At 41.5% G+C, this 20,055-nt stretch overlaps 1 protein-coding gene across 1 annotated transcript in view; it reads left to right on the top strand.

Annotated features, from left to right (window-relative positions):
- The first annotated feature begins 748 nt into the window (after positions 1 to 748).
- The window catches only part of RALGAPA2 (Ral GTPase activating protein catalytic alpha subunit 2), a 282,251-nt gene continuing 262,944 nt past the window's right edge, over positions 749 to 20,055 (top strand). The window contains exons 1-2 of the mRNA XM_029911911.1: positions 749 to 932; positions 17,276 to 17,386. Coding sequence (XP_029767771.1) covers positions 827 to 932; positions 17,276 to 17,386 — 217 coding nt within the window. The 5' untranslated portion in view covers positions 749 to 826. The remainder of the gene's footprint in view (positions 933 to 17,275; positions 17,387 to 20,055) is intronic.

Below are 20,055 nucleotides of genomic sequence, written 5' to 3' on the forward strand. Positions count from 1 at the left end.
GGGAGCCCTGCAGGTCACAGCGCAGAGCCGGTGTCAATGGGGGGTGGGGGAGCTCTGCAGGTCACAGCGCACAGAAACGCTGTCGGGCGGGGGGGAGCGTCTGCAAAGTGGCTCTACAGCGCCTACAGCTCCCAGCATGCAACGCTCCACGCGGCGCCGCGCGTCCGGCCGCGCTGCACGCTGGGGGCTGTAGTGTCTCGCGGAGGGGCGCTCGGCGGGTCCCCAGTTGCGGGAGGCGGCTGCTGTCTGCTCGACGCTCGCGCTGGGGCGCCGCGCGCGGGACGTGGGGGACGCGGGGCTCGCGCTCTCCGGCGCCGCGGGGAGGCCGGCCCGGCCGGGGGCGGCTGCGCAGTGCGGCGCCGGACTAGAGGCAGTTAACCGTCGCGGCGTCCGGTCAGTTCCGTGTTTACACGCCCACCCTGGGGAGTGAGAGCGCAGCGCAGCGCGAGGCGCAGCAGGGAGCCTTCCCCCAGCGTAGTACCAGCTCTCCGGCCTCTCCGAACGGGGGGGTCCCTCGGGCCCCCCAGCAGGGAACCTCTCCCCATCCCCCCGCCTCAGACATACAGCAGCGGGGGGGTGCTGCCCCCATCCCCGCAGAAGAGCTCTCCAGCCCCTCCCCCACCGAACAGGGGTCTCTCCTGCCCCCCTCAGCAGGGGGGTGCTGCGCCCTTCCCCCAGCAGATCTCCAGCTCCCCTCCCCCACTTAACAGGGGCGCTCTTCCCGCCCATCCCCCCGCGGCAGGGGGTGCTCCCCCCTTTGCCCCCCAAGCATCAGGGAGTCTCTGATCCCCCATCTCAGCCGTCAGGGAGTGTCTCCCCCTGCGGGATGTTCTCCAGAAGGAGCCATGCCGATGTCAAGAAATCTACACAGAAAGCTCTGGACCCAAAGAAGGACGTCCTGACCCGCCTCAAGCACCTCAAAGCGCTGCTGGGTGAGTCGGGGTGGGGTGGCAACAGACAGGGTGCAGACCTTGGGGGCTTTAAACTAAAGGATTCTGTGTGGGGTGTGAGGAGCTGTCAGTGGGCTTGCTAAATGCTCTTTCCCCTCCCCACTGGATTATTGCTCCCCACTGCAGGACTTTGTCCTACTGGGTGCTGAATATTGTATCCTGAGAGCAGGCACCAATAAAAGGGGATTGAAAGGTGCCACAGCAGCTCTGGGTCTGTCACTTCCTGCCATTCAATGAATGAGTCGATGGCTGAAATCCAGTTGCTCTGGTCAGGGCATGGCTCTTAAAAGCCAAGGGACTTCTGCTCCCAGGCTCTGAGGACACACTTGCTAAGCATCTCTGATTTATTTATTTCTGTTATGGTGGCATGTAAAGGCCCCAAATCAGGGACCCATCTTGTTAGGCACTGAATGCACAAGTAAAAAAAAGACCTCCATTGCCCCATACAATTTATAGTCTAAGCATGAAGATGAAAGATGGCACAAGGATCCCACAAGAAGACTGGGAAGGGGGACCTCAGTGGACACATCATAGTCTCTCATCACAAGAAGGAGTTAGTTTTAAAAACTGCTTTGAAATCTTTTTCTCTTTCTTTCCCCCAACTCCTCCCAAAAAGGGAATTGTCTCCGTTTGAGTGTGCGAACATTTTCAGAGAATGGGAAAAAAACTGCTTTTGTTTGTTTCTCAGTTTTATTTTTGTGGTTTAAAAAAACTACCTTAGTTTCATATAAGTTAATCAAAGCAATTGATTTTTAAGTCATTCCTGATTGTAGCTATACTATATAATAATCAAGAAAAACTTCTTTTCCAAATAAAATCTATTGAGTAATGTATACTGAGGCAAAACTTAAGCAAGGGGATAGTCTCCATCCCATTTTCTGTTTTAATTGTAAATGTTGCAGCTGATACTGTTATGATTAAAATGTCTCTTACATACATTTAAGCAAATATCTTAAATTCTATTAGGATAAAAGGAAATGGCTGCTTTATAAAATCAGAATTCAGGATGTCTTCGCTGTAGTCCAAACTATTAGTAGAAAAGGACACAATAGGATGGGTAAAACCTTTCAGGATGTTCCAGGAAATGTAACAAGATTATATCTAATTGAAGTGAAATATAAATCAGTTATTCAAATCACTTTAGCGACATTTTGATGGAATACTTTATTCTTTCACTAAATTAAACTGTGAGTATTATGTGAACGTGGTTTAGGTGGAGATTGACAGAACAACAGGGTAAATAAAACTTGAAGGCTTTTTAAAATTAAATAACTTATTTAAAAAAATAAATTTAAAATTAAATATGAATTTGATAACTTACATTAAGGCCTAACTTACTATAATCTATTAAAATAATTTAAATTTAAATAAAATAAAAATATTCAGTCAGTACAGGTTTGTTGCCAAAGTTTTAAAGAAAGTCAAACCACTGAAGTGGTGGCTAAGCACCTGGAACCAGAACTTGCTGAAGTGCTAAGACCAGTTTTGACAGCAGTAGCCTGTTCTGCAGGTACAGAGAGAATATTTTCTTCATTTCAGTTCATTGAACTAGTTTAGTTCAGTAGCTAGCTTATTCAAAGTTGAGACACCAGTTGGGAATTGAAAAGGTAGAAAAACTTGTTTTCCTCTTTCAAGCTATGAATAATGAAGAGGTCTGAGAGGATGAGATCTACTAGTTCTAAAATCTTGAAGCAATTAGTTCAATTCACTATAGATAATATTTAATTGTTTAATAAATCAGTTAGCTTTAAGTACAAAATATGTTTTGATAAACTTATTTTATACATGTACCCAGCAGTTTAAGGTACTTTTATTTAACTAATAAAGAACTAATTTTAAAATGCTGTTTTGTGCATTTTTAATTGCATTCCAATTTCCTTTCCAAATCTAGCTTGACACAAACCATGAGTAAAAAATTAATAATCTTGTACATAAATGTCATCCACTATTTTCTAAAATCATAAAAATGTAAAAACTAAGAATCTGAATAAATGTGTATTCAGCTGTGTAGATGCTTAAGTAAATGTTTATAGTTTTAGTGTATCGTTTTGGTTAGCAAAAAAGTACCAAATTTAAAGTAAAGGTTATATTTAGTTGCATATGAACGTGTTTTAATGGTTATATCAACCAACGTGAATCAACTTTCTTTAGGAAAATAACTAAAAATACAATTACAGAACAAAATCAACATATTTAAATGGAGGTTTCCTGCTTGTGACTTAAATCATGATTTAAAATGGTGATTTAAATAACTTTGATTTAAATCAATCCACTCTGGAGAACAAGCCCAATGTTTTTCTTCCTAGTCACTTAAAATAATAAAATCCAAAACAGCCCTTGCAGGGTTAATTTCTTGTTGTGTCATATCAGTTGTATGGAATCAATCTATGCCAGGGGTCAGCAACCTTTCAGAAGTGGTGTGCTGAGTCTTCATTTATTCACTCTAATTTAAGGTTTCGCGTGCCAGTAAAACATTTTAACGTTTTTAGAAGGCCTCTTTCTATAAGTCTATAATATATGACGAAACTATTGTTGTATGTAAAGTAAATAAGGTTTTAAAAATGTTTAAGAAGCTTCATTTAAAATTAAATTAAAATGCAGAGCACCCCCGGACCGGTGGCCAGGACCCGGGCAGTGTGAGTGCCACTGAAAATCAGCTCGTGTGCTGCCTTTGGCATGCGTGCCATAGGTTGCCTACCCCTGATCTATGCTATGAAGATGTCCTTGATAAAAGGCAATATAGAAGAAATATTTACAGTCCATTGATTATTTCCTGATCACTTTAGTTCTCTGAAATAAAAGATTTTGCCCAAATACAGTCTTGTGACTTTCTGTAAATTCTGAACATGTTCTGTTTATCAGTATATAGAGAGTTGATAATATTAAAAATAAAAAACAAACCAAAGTAACCAAATTCGTGTAAACTTTTTGCTTGTTTGCTTAGTCATTCTTTGATTACATTTGATTCTCACTCAACCAAGAACATGAAAACATGCATCTTGGTTCATACGATAGGTAGGTAATATTATTACAGGGGGGCTGGTTACTCTTTATATCGACCTAAATAACTTAACAAGCTACCCTTAGGCTAGAAATTTAATAGAAAATAAGTTTATGTAATTTTAAAAACAGTGACAGTTGCTAAGAGTAAAGTACACTGTCAATCACAAAATCTAAGCTTATAAAGCAAAGAAATTAATAGTTAAGAATTAAAAAAAAAAATACTGCCTAGATGAACGCATTCTCATCCATATAAAGAAATTTAATCACAGCACAACCCTAACTCCAATCCATGGTTTGCTGTTTTTTTTAAAGATTTTTTGCTATCTTGATTTCAGTAGTTTTCTTTCAAGGGATAGTCTGAAATGGGAACTATTATTAGCTAATATTTATCAACTGACATTTGAATTTTTTTTGTAAAGTACTTATAATTGTGTTGCGGGAATAAATTTGACTGTCATTTTAATATTAAGATGATAACCGTTAGTGATTAGTAAAATAATGTATATATGTGAACTTGCATTAGAAGCAGGTCAACATGTGTCATTAATCTCAAATATAAAATTCTTTTTTTTTTTAAAGGGTTTTGTGTGTTTACTGGTGAAAGCATAGTATTTTTAGATCAGAGTGAAGGTTGTTGTGAGTAAATGCATTTCTTTATACTTAACAAATAAACACTTTCTTATTATGTGCAGTGTAAGATTTGAGGTCCTTAATTTTTCATTTCCACTGTTTGGTTTTTCTAAATAATGTGATAAGAAACTACATTGTTATTTAACAGCCCTAATTGTTGTTTGAAACAAAGTTGCTGTTTTTTTGTTTTTGTTTTGGTCTTTGTAAAGGTTTTGGAATTTCATAGTGTCTGTTTTGTTTTAAACATTTACTTTTGGTTTTAGTGTTTTCCTTTATCTACACAATAGGAAATATAAAGAAGTGGGCTAGGATGGATCACCAGATTAAACTAAGAGAGCTGAAAATGGTTCCTTCAAAGCCTGTGTCATTTGATACACACCTCACAAGATATACTCTTTAGGTAGCTAAATTACCAAAACATGCATGTGCAGCATAGTCTAACTTAATTTCAAATGTTGTTTAATCAGCAAATTGTCAGATCGAAAACTAGAACCCACATAGTTTTTTTTTTTTTGCACAGCTAAAGCCTCCTAGGCAAATCAATGTACTTCTGTCCCTTGGTTATGTCGGAGAATAACAGAGTTCTCACTTTTTGTTTGGGTACAGCAAGTCAAATACTTTATTCTCTCAAGCAATTGCGTAGAGGGAGAGAGCTAAACAGGTCTCTCTCCAGGTAAACAATTACAGCAAGCCTTTATACATTTCATTACAGACAATAATAAGCAACAGCTGCATTTTGTTTATACATAGGCCATCTTGATATCTTATTTTTCTCATTTGTTTTGACTCTAGTCTACATACAATATTTTCTACACATTATCTACACAAGGTCACAACAACTTCTCACACAGTTCTTTCCCACTCGCCTCACACAATCCTCGCTTCTACAAATCTCGCATTATTAGGGTTACAGTTAGCCTGACTCTTGCAAACAAACTGTCATGCATTGCAATCCCCTTCCTGTCAGTTCTTTCTCTGCTTCCAGTTACACCATCTGAAAAATGTGGCTAATGATAATGCTTTCCAGTTATCTAGTATTTTTTCATTTGTAGATCTTAAGTACTTTACAAAGGTGAGTAAGAATTATTATCCCTATTTTATGTTTGGCCGCAGTACAGAAACTCGAGCCCATTTGTACAGTAACTCCTCACATAAAGTCGTCCTGGTTAACGTTGTTTTGTTGCTGATCAATTAGGGAACATGCTCGTTTAAAGTTGTGTAATGCTCCCTTCTACGTCGTTTGGCAGCCGCCTGCTTTATCTACTGCTTGCAGGAAGAGTAGCCCGTTGCAGCTAGCTGATGGAGGCTTGGAACCAGGGTGGACCGGCAGCCCCCCTATCAGCTCCCCGCTCCCCTAAGTTCCTTATGCAGCAGCTGACCAGCAGGCTAGCAATTGCAGCTGCTCCTGCCCTCTGCCTTGGAGCTTCTCCCCAAGACTCCTGCTTGCTGTGCGGGGGGGAGGGGGGGAAGGAAGAGGGGGGCTAATGTCAGGGTATCCCCCTCTCCCCTGCTCCTGCACCCCGCTTACCCCATCTTCCACAGAGCAGGGGGCACACACCAGGGCTCAGGACGGCGGGAGCTTGCAGCAGCTGCGGTCTCAGCAAGCTGATCTAATTAACAAGGCAGTGAACTTAAAGGGGAAATGCGCATATCTCCCTCCATTCCTGCTGCCTTGTCGAGTGAGAGAGTTAACCCTTGAGGGCTCAGCCAATTGCTAGTTCATCATTTAGCAGTAAGGCTATTCCTGGGAAATATCCCACCCTCTGACTCCTCCACCTCAACCAAGCTTCACAATCATCATCACTGTGTACCAGTATTAAATTATTTGTTTAAAACTTACACTATGTGTGTGTGTGTGTGTGTATCTATCTATCTAGTCTTTTGTCTGGTGAAAAAAATTTCCCTGGAACCTAACTCCCTCATTTACATTAATTCTTATGGGGAAATTGGATTAGCTTAACATCGTTTCGCTTAAAGTCGCATTTTTCAGGAACATACAACGTTAAGTGAGGAGTTACTGTATTAGAAAGCGGCAGTTTGTTGCTAAGATGTCAACTCAGAGGTCAGCAGTCTGTTCTCAGCCCTGCCTTAAACTTCTGTGTAACCTTTGGCAAGTCACTTAAGCCCTGATCAACAAAGGTACCAAAGCACCTAAACTCCAGATTTAGGTGCCTAAGACCCAGGTTAGGCTCCACTCTGATCCACAAAACTCCTTGTGGGTGTCTAAACTCATTCAGAGCCTAAGGGTATGTTTACACTAGTGCTTATGTCAGCAAAATTTTTGTCGCTCGGGGCGTGAAAAACACACACCCCTGAGCAACGTAAGTTTTGCCAGCATAAGCGCTCGTGTGCACAGCAATATGTCGGTGGGAGATACTCTCCCACCGACATAGCTACTGCTACTCATTGAGTTGGTTTTATGATGTCCCATAGACGTAACGTGGATACACAAGTGATCAAGATGTATTGGTACAGCTCTGCTGCTGTAATCTTATAAGTATAGACATGGCCTAAGTTTTCAGTGTAAAAGTTCCCTAGATACCTATGTGTCTGCCTCTGAGCATGTGCACTTGTGTTCCACACTAGGCATCCAGATGCCTATCTCCTGCCTGAGCCCCAGAGTGATCCACAAATTGGGGGAAAATAGGCATACAAATGCCTAACTCATGCCCAGGCTCCAGTCCAGTAGGTGTGCTCAGGGGCTGCTTACTAGATCAGGCCCCGTTCACAATCTGGCCACTGGATAAGGAAGTGGTGGTGGTGGGGCCACCTTATAAGGTTTAGCCCAGTGGTTAGAGCACTCACCTAGGATGTGGGAGATCCACATTCAATTCCCCCTCTCTGCCAGAAGTGGAGAGAGGATTTGCACAGGGGTCTCCCACCTCTCATGAGAGTGCTTTGACCACTGAGCTATGAGATATTCTGTTGTGGGGTTTCCTTAGTCTGTCCTGTTGAAGCTGTTCCACTGTGGATAAATAATTAAAGTGATTGGGACAGGGGGATTGGATCCCCAGTGGGTGCCTTCACCACCAGACGATGCAGTTAATCTCTTTCCCTCCAGTGATTGTGGATAAATACTTGAATGACTTTGTAGCTTGGTGGTTAGGGCACCCATCTTGGAGGTGAGAGACCTAGGGTCTGATCCTGCTGCTCCAATGACTTTTTAAATGATTTATCCACAGTGGAATGGCTTCAGCAGGAGAGATCGAGAGGCTCTGCATCAGGCTATCCCATAGCTCAGTGGTTAGAGTACTATCCTGAAAGCTGAGAGATCCTTGTTCAAATCCTTTCTTCCCCCTCTGCCTGAGGGTGGAAATGAACCTGGATCTCACACATCTCAGGCAAGTGCTCTAACCACTAGACTAAAAGTTATAAGGTTGGCACCACCTCTACCTTGTCTGGCCATTTTTTGTGGAGCAAGGCAAGACAACTAACTTATTTCTGTAAGAAACTACTTAGGTGCCTAAGCCACCTGACTGGAGCAGAGGGGTCCCTGCTTATGGATTGCTCAGCAGAAAGAGGTGCCTCTCTGCAGCTTGGAATTAGGCACTGAATGCTGTGAGAAGGGTGGGGCTTACAACACCTCTCTTTGGCATTTTCCATTGGCTAGTTTAGGCAGCTCCCTACCTAGTGTTCTGGTTTTTGTGGATTGCATTCTAACATGCCTATCTGTCTCCATTCATTATTTATGAAGTGTAGGCTCCTACCTCAGGTCTTGTGGATCCCATTGTTCTGTGATTTTTTTTCTAGATGCTTAAAACTTAGGCATCAAAAAAAGCAAAAGAAGCGAACATCGTTCTGGGATGTATTAGCCGGAGTGTTGTATGGAAGACTTGAGAAGTAATTCTTCTGCTCTACTCCGCTCTGATTAGGCCTCAACTGGAATATTGTGTCCAGTTCTGGGCAGGGCTTTGGAGCGGACCCCGGAGCTGGAGCGCGGACCAGTAGGTTTTTGCCCGGAGCTGGAGCGGAGCAATTCAAAAATTGTATTGCTCCAAATCCCTGGTTCTGGGCACCACATTTCAGAAAGGATGTGGACAAATTGGAGGGAGTCCAGATAAGAGCAACAAAAACGATTAAAGGTCTAGAAAACATGACCTATGAGGGAAGATTGAAAAAATTGGGTTTGTTTAGTCTGGAAAAGAGAAGACTCAGAGGGGACATAACAGTTTTCAAGTACATAAAAGGTTGTTGCAAGGAGGAGGGAGAAAAATTGTTCTTCTTAACCTCTGAGGATAGGACAAGAAGCAATGGGCTTAAATTGCAGCAAGGGCGGTTTAGGTTGGACATTAGGAAAAACTTCCTGCCAGAGTGGTTAAGCACTGGAATACATTGCCTAGGGAGGTTGTGGAATCTCCATCATTGGGGATTTTTAAGAGCAGGTTGGACAAACACCTGTCAGGGATGGTCTAGATAATACTTAGTCCTGCCTTGAGTGCAGGGGACTGGACTAGATGACCTATCAAGATCCCTTCCAGTTCTATGATTCTATAAGCACAGTAACAACGAGGAGTCCGGTGGCACCTTAAAGACTAACAGATTTATTTGGGCATAAGCCTTTGTGGGTAAAAAACCCACTTCTTCAGATTTTTACCCACGAAAGTTTATGCCTAAATAAATCAGTTAGTCTTTAAGGTGCCACCGGACTCCTCGTTGTTTTTGTGGATACAGACTAACACGGCTACCCCTCTGTTATAAGCACAATAGCATACAGCATAGTGGTCAGTAGAGAAATAAAAGGAAAACAAGTGAACCAGGAACAAAATTATTGTCTACTCTAGTTCTTATTAGATTTAAGAGCCCAATATCTCTTTTTATTCTCATTTTTGTTTTTGTCAGTGGTGGAATGAGAACTTGCCAGTAAATTCACGCTTCCATAAACTGGAACCAGAGCATCTTGCTCTGCTAATCTTTTAAGTCTAAGAGGTAATGAGAGGGAGGGTGAGTTTCCATCTTATGGTTAACTAATTTTTGTCAGTGACATTTAGAGAGAGAGATAAACATTTAAAAATGTATTTCATACTCTAGAATGTCAGCCTGAGGAAATATTTAAATGAAAGAGTTTTAGAAAAAGTTTCCACTAGTTAATTTTCATCAATGGGAGCCATAGTATAGGAAGGGTGCCAGAAATATTAATCATGTTTATCATTGTGTTCCAGTGATTAAAAAGTGTGAAAGATACCAGTGTAGCTGACTATGTGATGGTATCAGGGAGGTATCTTCTTCTAAAATTCCCTAGTGTAGCTGAGGCCCAAGAAGTCCTCTGTAAAGTCTCTAGTGGCAGAACAAATAAAGAATGGATAGTAGCAATGCAAGTTTTCCCTCACTGCCCTTCTGGAACTCCTTACTTGAAGGGATCACCTCTGTTGCAGAGAATAGTTTAGTCTCTTATCCTGTTAAATCAGTGTTTTTCTGAGACTGACAATGATTGAATGTCTGTGGTTTGTTATGAGCCCATATCCACCAAACTGGGTTGAAACCACCAAACTAATTTCAGTTTTCATGAAATGAGTTTCTGTGGATAGTGGCTTTTGATCTTTGACTGAGGCTATGTCTACACTGTGCACCTTTTAGTGACACATCTGTGCCGCTAAAAGGTGCGCAGTGTAGTTGCTCTTTGTTGACAGGGGAGAGCTCTCCTGCCGACAAAAAACGTCCACCCCCAACGAGCGGTGACAGTAGCTTTGTCGGCAGGAGAGCTCTCCCGCCGACAAAGCGCTGTTCATACCGACACTTTTTTGTCGTTCGGGAGGGGGGTATTTTTTTCACACACCTGAATGACAAAAGTTTTACCGACGAAAGTCCAGTGTAGACAAAGCCTTAGAGATGGGAGGCTTTCTTAGGAAAATGTAATTAACCAGGATTGTGAAAACCTATTGGGTTTCTATATGTTTGGGGTTTTTTTTTTTTTTAAGAGAGAATCTCAGTCCAATGAATTTTGTCATCTTGTTTTAAAATATATCTCCTGCTGAAGTTTACGTGATCATAACATGTATTTAAAAGGGGGTTTTATATTAGAAACATTGGACTGCAGTTTCAGTAATGAGAACACTGAGTTTGTGTTAGGAAATAATGAAAAAGTTTCAGAATTGTTTAGAATACTGAGGGGAATGGCAATGGGTTGAATCACTAGTGATTAGAGAGGAGTTTTGCCAGTGGATAGAATCAACTGCCTTTATTTGTTGGAGAAGATTTGGAATTACAAACTTTTAACAAACAAAGCTAAAAAGTAGATATGTCGAGAAGATGGGCAGGGTGTCTAATTGCATGGTTCTCAATAAAGCTTGCAATCTTGCCTTCTATTTTAGTCTTCAAATGGTTGAATTCAGTAGGTGGCTGTTTCTCATTCTAATTGTAGTAAATCTGAAAGCTGCTGATCAATAATACAAATGGTATTTAGTGTTTAGATATGTAAATTCAGTTAATCTACTAATGCTTTAAAATTGAAGGGAGTGGTAGTAAGGGAACTGAATGGATTGAAGTGATGAAAATAATTCTAATGTGAAGGGAATATTGTTAAAAGTTAAACAAGAAGGTTGGTGCTCAGTTTTTAAAAAGTGAAGAAAATCTATTGCTTTCTTTGTATTCTTAAAGATCAAATAAGATACTTAGTTTCATTCAGAATTGAAATTGAAGAAGAGACTATAGAGCTTGATCCTTCAGGTGCTATGTCTGATGCCTTGATTGAAATGTGGCCGTGACAATGATTTTATGTCTTTGTTCTGGGTCTTCTGCACAACTCTTCATAATCAGCTTCATTGAGAAGCAGTCTCTATTCATCTTTGACACCCAGAAATGACAAAGGCTCAATCTGTGATAATCATAGGTACTACTACTAAAAAACAGGGTTTTAAATGAATAGTAGACCAAATTGAACAGGGAAGTGGGCAGAACCACAGAAACTGAGGGGGGAGAAGTCTGAAAAGTTAACAAATACCATTGACACTGCTGCTTCATTTGGCTAGGAAAGTTTCACTAGAAAGAAATGGAAGTCTCTGCGTCCCTGGAGCTTCCAACTCATGTTGACACGGACTTGCAAGATTGAGGAAGTTCTGCCACCAGACAAGCCTTATGTATTTGGCTCACTCGTTTTTTTTCCTCTTCTCTCCATCTGAGAGAGCTCCATTCAGAAGTGTAAGATTCCACCTATGCTGGTAGAATCTGTCTCTGTATTCCTCTCATTGCTGTGAGGGTGCACCGTGTGGAGGAGGACAGACATAATTTTTCATTGGGTGCAACGGAATAAGGAAATCCAGTGATCTTACACACACAAGTGCTCAGAATTTTGTTTACATCAATTGATCATTTGCACCAGAACTGACAACTTGTGTGCAGAATTTCAGCAGAACCTTACTTATACTGGAACTGGCTGCCACTGCTGCAGTAAAAAGAGAGTGTTGCTGTTGAGTGCCCATTTGACCTTTTGTCATTCAAAGTTGCAAATTGTTTCTCTGTACTCTGCAAGAGAATTTTAGGAACAAAATAGCTTGGAAGGAAAAGGATGTAGCTATACAAACGTATGCTTATCTCAGAATAACAATAATTTTGTGAGTGGTTATCTACCCCGTTGTTAATGAGTTTATTTTTTGATTAGGCATTCCACCCTTCACTCCCCCATGAATAGAAGGGAAAGTTTTTTATGATCTCATCTCTTTCATGTGAAATCCTGTAAATGGAAGTCTTGTTTTCTACTAGCTGTTGTATTTAACAGAAGGCATTCAGAGAGAGGAACAAAACATTTAGTTTGCAAATTCAAGACCTGTATTTGTAGGAAACAATTGGCACATAAAACACTTTCCCTGGGTAGATCACTTTCATAGTACAGACTTTAAAAAAAAAACAACAAAAAACTTGGCCCTTCAAAATGTACAAATAGCAAGTCAACAAAAACTATTATTTTACATTCTGAAATTGTACAATGTTGTGGAGCTGCCTTTTTCCAATTAGTCTCTATAACTTGGATTAAAATAAGGAATGGCCCCTTGAGAAATGGCACCACAATAGAGAGAAACATGGGACAACAGAACATGCATTATCTACCGTGCTGTTATTCCCAGTGCATTGTTAGATAGACTTGCTGGGTTTGGCCTACCTTGACCAGAGTGGATAAAAATTGATTAAATAAAAATCTTGTTTAAAAAATATATATACATGTGTATATATAAAATTAATCTGCTTAAAATTAAATTTGAAATAACGTAAATAGACGAGATGCTGCATCAGCAATTACTCAAATTTTAATGAGTTAAAGAGTGCTGCTGCTTTTTTTTAATTACATACGGAATCAGAGTGAAACATCTCAAACTTTTGAGGTTAACTCAAGCTTTATAAATATGTCACAATGTGATGCACTGCATTAAGTATACTATTTTCAATCTTTACAATGCGGCAAATGCTGGTATTTACATTTTTCCAAATATAAGTACTGTACTTCCAGTTTTTGTTGTGCAGTAGGGGTTTGCCTTAACCTCGCAACCCCCTCAGGGAACCCTTGAATTATTACATGGGGGGGTCATGAGCTGTCAGCCTCCACCCCAAGCCCCGCTTTGCTTCCAGCATTTATAGTGGTGTTAAATGTATAAAAAAGTGTTTTTAATTTATGGTGGGGGGGGGAGGCGCACTTAGAGGCTTGCTGTGTGAAAGGGGTCACCAGTACAAAGGTTTGAGAACCACTTCCTTAATTGCTTTTGATTTCAGCTTAGTGAGCATATCAGAGAGAGTATTTTCTTCATTTGAACTAATTCATTCAAAGTTGACAAACCGTTCGGGAGTTAAAATAGCAGGCAAGGTTTTCTTCCAGTCTATAAACTATAAGAGGATGAGAGCTAATTCTAAAAACTTAGAGGACATGGGACCAAATTTTCAAAGGTATTTAGGCACTTAAGGTTGCAAAAAGATGCCTGGTGAGATTTTCAATTATCTGAATCTTGAGGTGCTGTTGAAAAATTCGACCGATAGTGATCTGAAGCAATATGGCAATTCATTAACTACATGTAGTAGTTCCTATGTTTAATAAATAAGTTTTAAATACAAAAATGTTTTGATAAACTTATTTGTTTCTTATGTATGCAGCCCTTTAAGGTAGCTTTGTTTGTTCTAGTTAAATAATCTTAATGCTTTTTTGGCTTTTTAATTGGATTCCAGTTTCCATTCAGAAGCAGTTTGACACAGGAGTAAAAAGTATCTAGTAAATAAATGTCATTCACCATTTTCTAACATAAGTAAAAAATGAAGAAGCTGAACAAATATATATTTAGCTATATAATTGCTGAAATAAATGTGCATAGATAAAGTGTATTGTCCTGGTAAGCAAAAAGTACCAAATTTAGGGTAAAGTCTATATTTAGTATCAAATTAACATATTTTAGTTGTTATACCAGTCAGCTATACGGAATCTTACTTTAGGAAAATAACTAAAGAATACAAATGCAAAACCAGTATAGATCAATTATTTAAATAAAGGTTTCCAGCTTGGTAATTTAAAACAGTGATTTAAATAATTTTGATTTAAATCAATCCTCCCTGACCATGATTTTTAGACAAGTGTATACTAGTGCCTTATTGCATACTAGTGATGACCAGTGTCTTTGCCACTCAAACGTATGGTTTTACGGTAAATATGAGTGAGGGTGAGTGAGTGAGTGTGTGATGTGCTGGGAGATTTTGTGTTGATTTGTGCTTGTGGCAAATGAGGCGCGTCTTTCGCTATCTGCATTTGGGGTTCTTGTGTGTGCTGGTTGTGTGATTGGTTTTGAAGAACTATGGCAGTTGAGCCAAGTAATCCACCATTTGTGCATTCCCCCTTACACAATCAATGAAACTGTTGCATGTATATTAGCTGTGGAGTTACTTCTCAAAGGTTCTCAACCTTCTTTTACCCAGGGGCCCCCTAAACTTAAATAGTCAAACCTGCGGACCTCCAACCAGAGGTGATGCATGGGGTGGGGTCACGTGAGGTCACATGCTCCCCCCGATTTTTGCCTTCTATTGGGCTCTGCTCCCTGAAGTGCTGATGTAGCAGGGCAGAGCAGTGGTATGTCTCCTTGGCTAGCTGCTGTCTGCTTGTGGAGTCAGTGGCTGAGAGGTAACTTCTTCTGAAGGCAGGGGGAGATCTCTCTTCTGCAGTGACACTGCAAGTTTTGGTAGTGCTCCCTCCCTCACCTACCCCAGACAGGCTGGGTGGCCCACTGAAGTGAGTCAAGGGATGGAGGAGGTGCGGCACTCAGGGCTGAAGCCCGGTTTATTTTGGCAGAACCCTCGAAACTGGCTCGAGGACTCCCAGGGAGCTACGGACCCCCGGTTGAGAACCAGTGGTCTAGGACTCTTGGCATGGCTTAGTTACATGCCTTAGGGCTAGTCTACATTGGCAATGCTAAAGAGCTGCCGCGGCAACGCTTTAACGTGCCTTGTGTGATTGTGATGCAGGGCTGGGAGAGAGCTCTCCCAGGGCTCTAAAAAAACCACCTCCATGAGGGGCGTAGCTCCCAGCGCTGATGCACTGTCTACACTGGCGCTTTACAGCACTGAAACTTGCTGCCCTCAGGGGGATGTTTTTTCACCCCCCTGAGCGAGAAAGTTGCAGTGCTGTAAATTGCTAGTGTAGACAAGCCCTTACTGTAGCAGTATACTGCACAGGTGTAGTTCATAAGTTCTCTGCCATTTTGACTTTAAAAATTGGATGCTAAAAGGATGCATATTATAGTGATGATTGAATCTGGTGATATTCTGAACAAAATGAGCACTCAGCCATGCTTGTAGCTGTTTTTGTCACTTCACGTTGACTCTACAGACCTGCTAGGCCTTAGAGCAAGGGTAGTGAATTAATTTTTTGTCTAGGTCCACATTTCTTGGTAAAGGTGTAGTCAAGGTCCAGACTCCAGAGAAGAAAATACAAAAAATTAACAATTATGATAGTAAGTAAATAAAAAGATTTTGGGATCACTTCCAAAGCATCTGGCAGTCTGGATTTGGCTTGCAGTCTGCCTACTGACTACCCCTACCTTAGAGTGACACATAGGTCAGCAATCCTGGAATCTTCTTATATAGATAAGCGGTAGTTCTGCGTAAATAGATGATAAAGATTAACAGACTTTTATGGTGATATCAGTTTTTCTGTTAGGTTCATGATGAGCTAATGCAGGGCAGACATGTTTGTGTCACAGAAAAATTGCTTGATGAAAAGATCACTTGTGGAAGCTGGCAGAGCTATGATACACAGAGGGATGCTTGCTCTGTTTCTCTATGCTGTTGGGGGGAACCTAATATTTATATAATGCCAAACAAGCATTAATTCCCTTGTGGGGTAAGGGAATATTCTTTCCATTCAACAGATGAGAAAGCAGAGGCACAAAGAGATTGAAGCCAACACTTTCAAATATGGACCACTTACTTAGCTGTATGACTTTGAGGTATTGAGTACATGTTGACTTAATAGGAGATCTGGGTGCTCTATATTTCTGAAAATGAGACCACTTACTAGGATAATAAATTAGATATTTTGTTTTACTATTGTGAATGTACTGTACGCTTTGACCTGCTAAACATATTTGATTATAATGTTGCTTTTGAAACAAAATATAAACGTATTGATTCTGCAAAAATATAGTAAACTAATTTTACTGTTGTAAAATGTGATCTTGCTGATATTAAGGTATGCTCAAAATTTGATATCTCAGTAAGAAACATCCATATATATATAGATATATAATTTTAAAGAAAACTACCTCATGCACCAGATCTCCTCAGAGTGCTCTCTGTACCAGGTTTATTGTTGCTATTTATTGTTCATAAAAGATCAGTAGGACTACCAAGAAAAGTGTCAGCCGGTGTCCAAGTTCATTCTTCCCAGTAAAAACAAATTATGATGAGAAATCAAATAAAGATAGCACAGAAAATTCAAAGGATATAGAAACTAGCCCACTGTGCAATTTTGTACAGATTGGCCATCTATGTCTAGAGAAAAACAGGCATTTATGATCCATTCTAAGCCCATTTCTGAGTACAACCCTAACAATAGAGTCACTACCAGGAACCTCCATAATGTAATGTAATGTTATATCGGTGAGCTTCCGTGCTGGCTTTGCAGCAGAATTTGACTAGCGAATATTATTGATAGAGGTCTGCACGTTCTTCTTAGAAATCTGGTGCACACAATCATCTGGTGCACCAAATTAATTCTGGTGGCCTCTTTTAGGTTTTCATAACTATACATGGAGTAATGTCCATGCATAATTTGTATTTGCAGTCACTGCAGTTTTACTTGCAATTCTTTTTGCACCTGTAAGTGGCCAGTTAGACACCTTGCTGGTTCTCTGTTTGTTTACTACAAATGCATGTATAAGTATGAGTGTCTGGCCATTGTTGTTGTTTGTTATTTTTATTTGTAAATGATAGGACAAAACTTGTGCTTGAAATATTGGGAACTGTTTTCTTGAAAATATCCGTTTTTCGTCAGCTCCCTTTCGTAAAGGGAAATGGAAGAGAGTTTAAATATCCACTTTTGAACATTAGTAGTGCAGTATAAATTTAATGTTAAATATTTTATAGAAAATAATGTGACAGTTCTGTTATTGCTACATTAATCGTAGATTTTTCATGGTAACTTTTTATTTTTGTATGGGGAAAATACAGGCTTCATACTTCTGCTGTTTCTAAGTTAGTGTCTTAACTTATACTTTTTCTTAATTTTTCAGATATTGTGGATGGAACTGACCTGAAGCAATTTTTTGAGATCAACTATTCTCAAATTTATTTTATCTTCTATGAAAATTTCGTAACACTGGAAAATAGCTTGAAACAAAAAGGTAATCTGTCCTGTCCTACAGTTTTGCCGTGATTTTTTCATAAACCTCACGTGTTCTTAACCAGTTTTAAAAGCATTCCAATAAACACACACTCTAATTGGTACGTCTTCCATACCTTGCTGAATTCATAATGCTTTCATAGTTCCATACATTATAATATTTTATGTACCCTTAGCATCAATACTGTTACATTTTAAGTTTTCAGGTACTTAAGCTTCATTTTGTAAACTCAAGCCAGAAAAAGTAACTTGTTAAAGCAATTTATGAGCATTCCCTTCAACTTCTGATTTTTTTTCTAAGAATTTGGATTTATAAATCTTAAACAAAGGAAAGCTGCTTAGAACGATCAATAGAAGCTGTTATAGGTACATGCAAAAATCATTACCTAGAACAGGGGTGGGCAAACTTTTTGGCCCGAGGGCCACATCTGGGTGGAGAAATTGCATGCAGGGCCATGAATGTAGGGCTGGGGCAGGGGGTTGGGGTGCGGGAGGGAGTGCGGGGTGTTGGAGGGGGTGCGGTGTGCAGAAAGGGGCTCAGGGCAAGGGGTTGGGGCGCAGGAGGGGTGCAGGGTGTATGAGGGGGCTCAGGGCAGGGGGTTGGGGTGTGGGAGGGGGCTGAGGGCAAGGGGTTGGGGGCTCAAGGCAAGGGGTGCGAGTATGGCGGGGGCTCAGGGCAGGGGGTTGGGGTGCAGGAGGAGTGCGGGGTACGGCGGGGGGGGGGGGGGCGGGGGGGGGGCGGCGGGGGGCTCGGGGCGGGGGGTTGGGGTGCAGAGTGCAGGAGGGGTTTGGAGTGCGGGCTTTGGCCTGGCGCAGCTTACCTTGAGTGGCTCCGGGGTGGCAGTGGCGCGCAGCTGGGCTAAGGCAGGCTCCCTGCCCGCCCTGGCCCCGCGACGCTCCCGGAAGCGGATGGCACCACGACCCTGCGGCCTCTGGGGGTGGGCAGAGGACTCTGCGTGCTGCCCTTCCCTGAGGGTACCTCCCCCCACAGCTCCCATTGGCCTGGAACGGAGAACCGTGGCCAATGGGAGCTTTGAGGGAGGCACCCACAGGCGAGGGCAGCGTGCAGAGCCTCTGTGCCCCTCCTCCCCCAGAGGCCACAGGGACGTGGTGCCGACCGCTTCCGGGAGCGGTGCGGGGCAAGGGCAGGCAGGGAATCTGCCTTAGCCCTGTGGCACCATGGGGGTGGCAATCCCACGGGCCGGATCCAAAGCCCTGCCGGGCCGGAGCTGGCCTGCAGGCCGTAGTTTGCCCACCCCTGACCTAGAACAAAGCATTTCAAAAACAGTTGTAGATATGGGGATATTGCTGGCTTAACTACTACTAATTTAAAATCCATTGACAATTATGTGTTTGACTTTCCACTTAGCAATGAACAATTTTACCCATATCTACAAATCCGAGGTTTTTATGAAACTGCACTGAAACTATGAATTAAAGGTGGAAAATAAGACCTGTAAAGAATGAAGAAAGATATTTGCAATATGCCGTAATATTATTTCTAAAATATGCTTCATATGACACCAAGCTCAGAGTGGTATGACAGATTGCTGACAGGGAGTTTTCAGAACCCCCATAACTTCTCAGCTCAGATCCATAAAGAGACTTAAGTGTTGCAATTCCTAACTTTTAGATGCCTAGAAAATCACTGAACAAAAATAGGATCCACAAAGCCTGAATTGGGCACCTAAGCTCCCTGTACAACGAATAGGAGGAGATAGGAACCTCAGAATGGCATCCAAAAAAGCCAGCCTGCTAGGTGGGGAACTGCCTAAGCTACCTAATGGGTGATGCCAACGAGGAAGGTGTCATAAGCCCCTCCAACAGAGTTCGGTGCCGAAGTCCAGGCTGCAGGGAGATTCCTATCTCTGCTTGAGATCCACAGCCATGAACACTCTCCTGGAGTAAGATGGCTTCAGCACCTAATTCCATGGAAAATGACTGGGGATTGGGGTGGAGGAGGAGGAGCCAGAGGCAGCAAGGGCGTCCCTTATAACCTTTAACCCAGAGTTTTAAGGTACTTACCTGGGATGTAGGAGACCTTGGTTCAATTTCTCCCTCTAGTGAGGAGAAGGGATTTGAACAGGAGTTCTCCAGCTCTCACATGATATTTGTCTGCTTCCTAACAGGGAATATGAATCCTTGCCCAACAGGGGTGTGAAATTAACAGAATTATTAACACTAGTTGGTAGAAGCAGTGAGACTAGGCTTTATGGTCTCCTGGCTCCCATCACACCTTTCTATAGGCCAAAGGATATTTTGAGGGATGAGATTGTTTTTGCTTGGCTTGCTTGGAGCACTAGCTCTGTGTGTGTATTGTATGCATACTGTGCAGGAAGTTCAGCAGGACCCTGAACACTTGAAGTGCAGTTGGAACATTCAGAAAATTGATGGGCATTTTTTCAAATTCTATGGTGCATGTAGAAATGGCAATTTGCTATTGTTTATAACATAGGTGTAGTTTGCACACAGAGTTGCACCACGTCAACTAAAGGTGAGATTTTTAAAGCAATTTAGTTAAATCCGTGAAAAATCCTGTGTGGACACTCACAAATCAGTTTTAAGTTGACTTAAATCTGTTTAGTTTGCGTTGGTAAATGTACAACCCCCACTAATCCAATATAACTGGTTTTAAACTGATAAGTGTGTTCACGTAGGTTTTGAATTTGC

This window comes from Terrapene carolina, unplaced genomic scaffold (genome assembly GCF_002925995.2).
Source record: "Terrapene carolina triunguis isolate 2854851 unplaced genomic scaffold, T_m_triunguis-2.0 Scaffold132, whole genome shotgun sequence".
In the NCBI taxonomy this organism is placed as follows: Eukaryota; Metazoa; Chordata; order Testudines; family Emydidae; genus Terrapene; species Terrapene triunguis.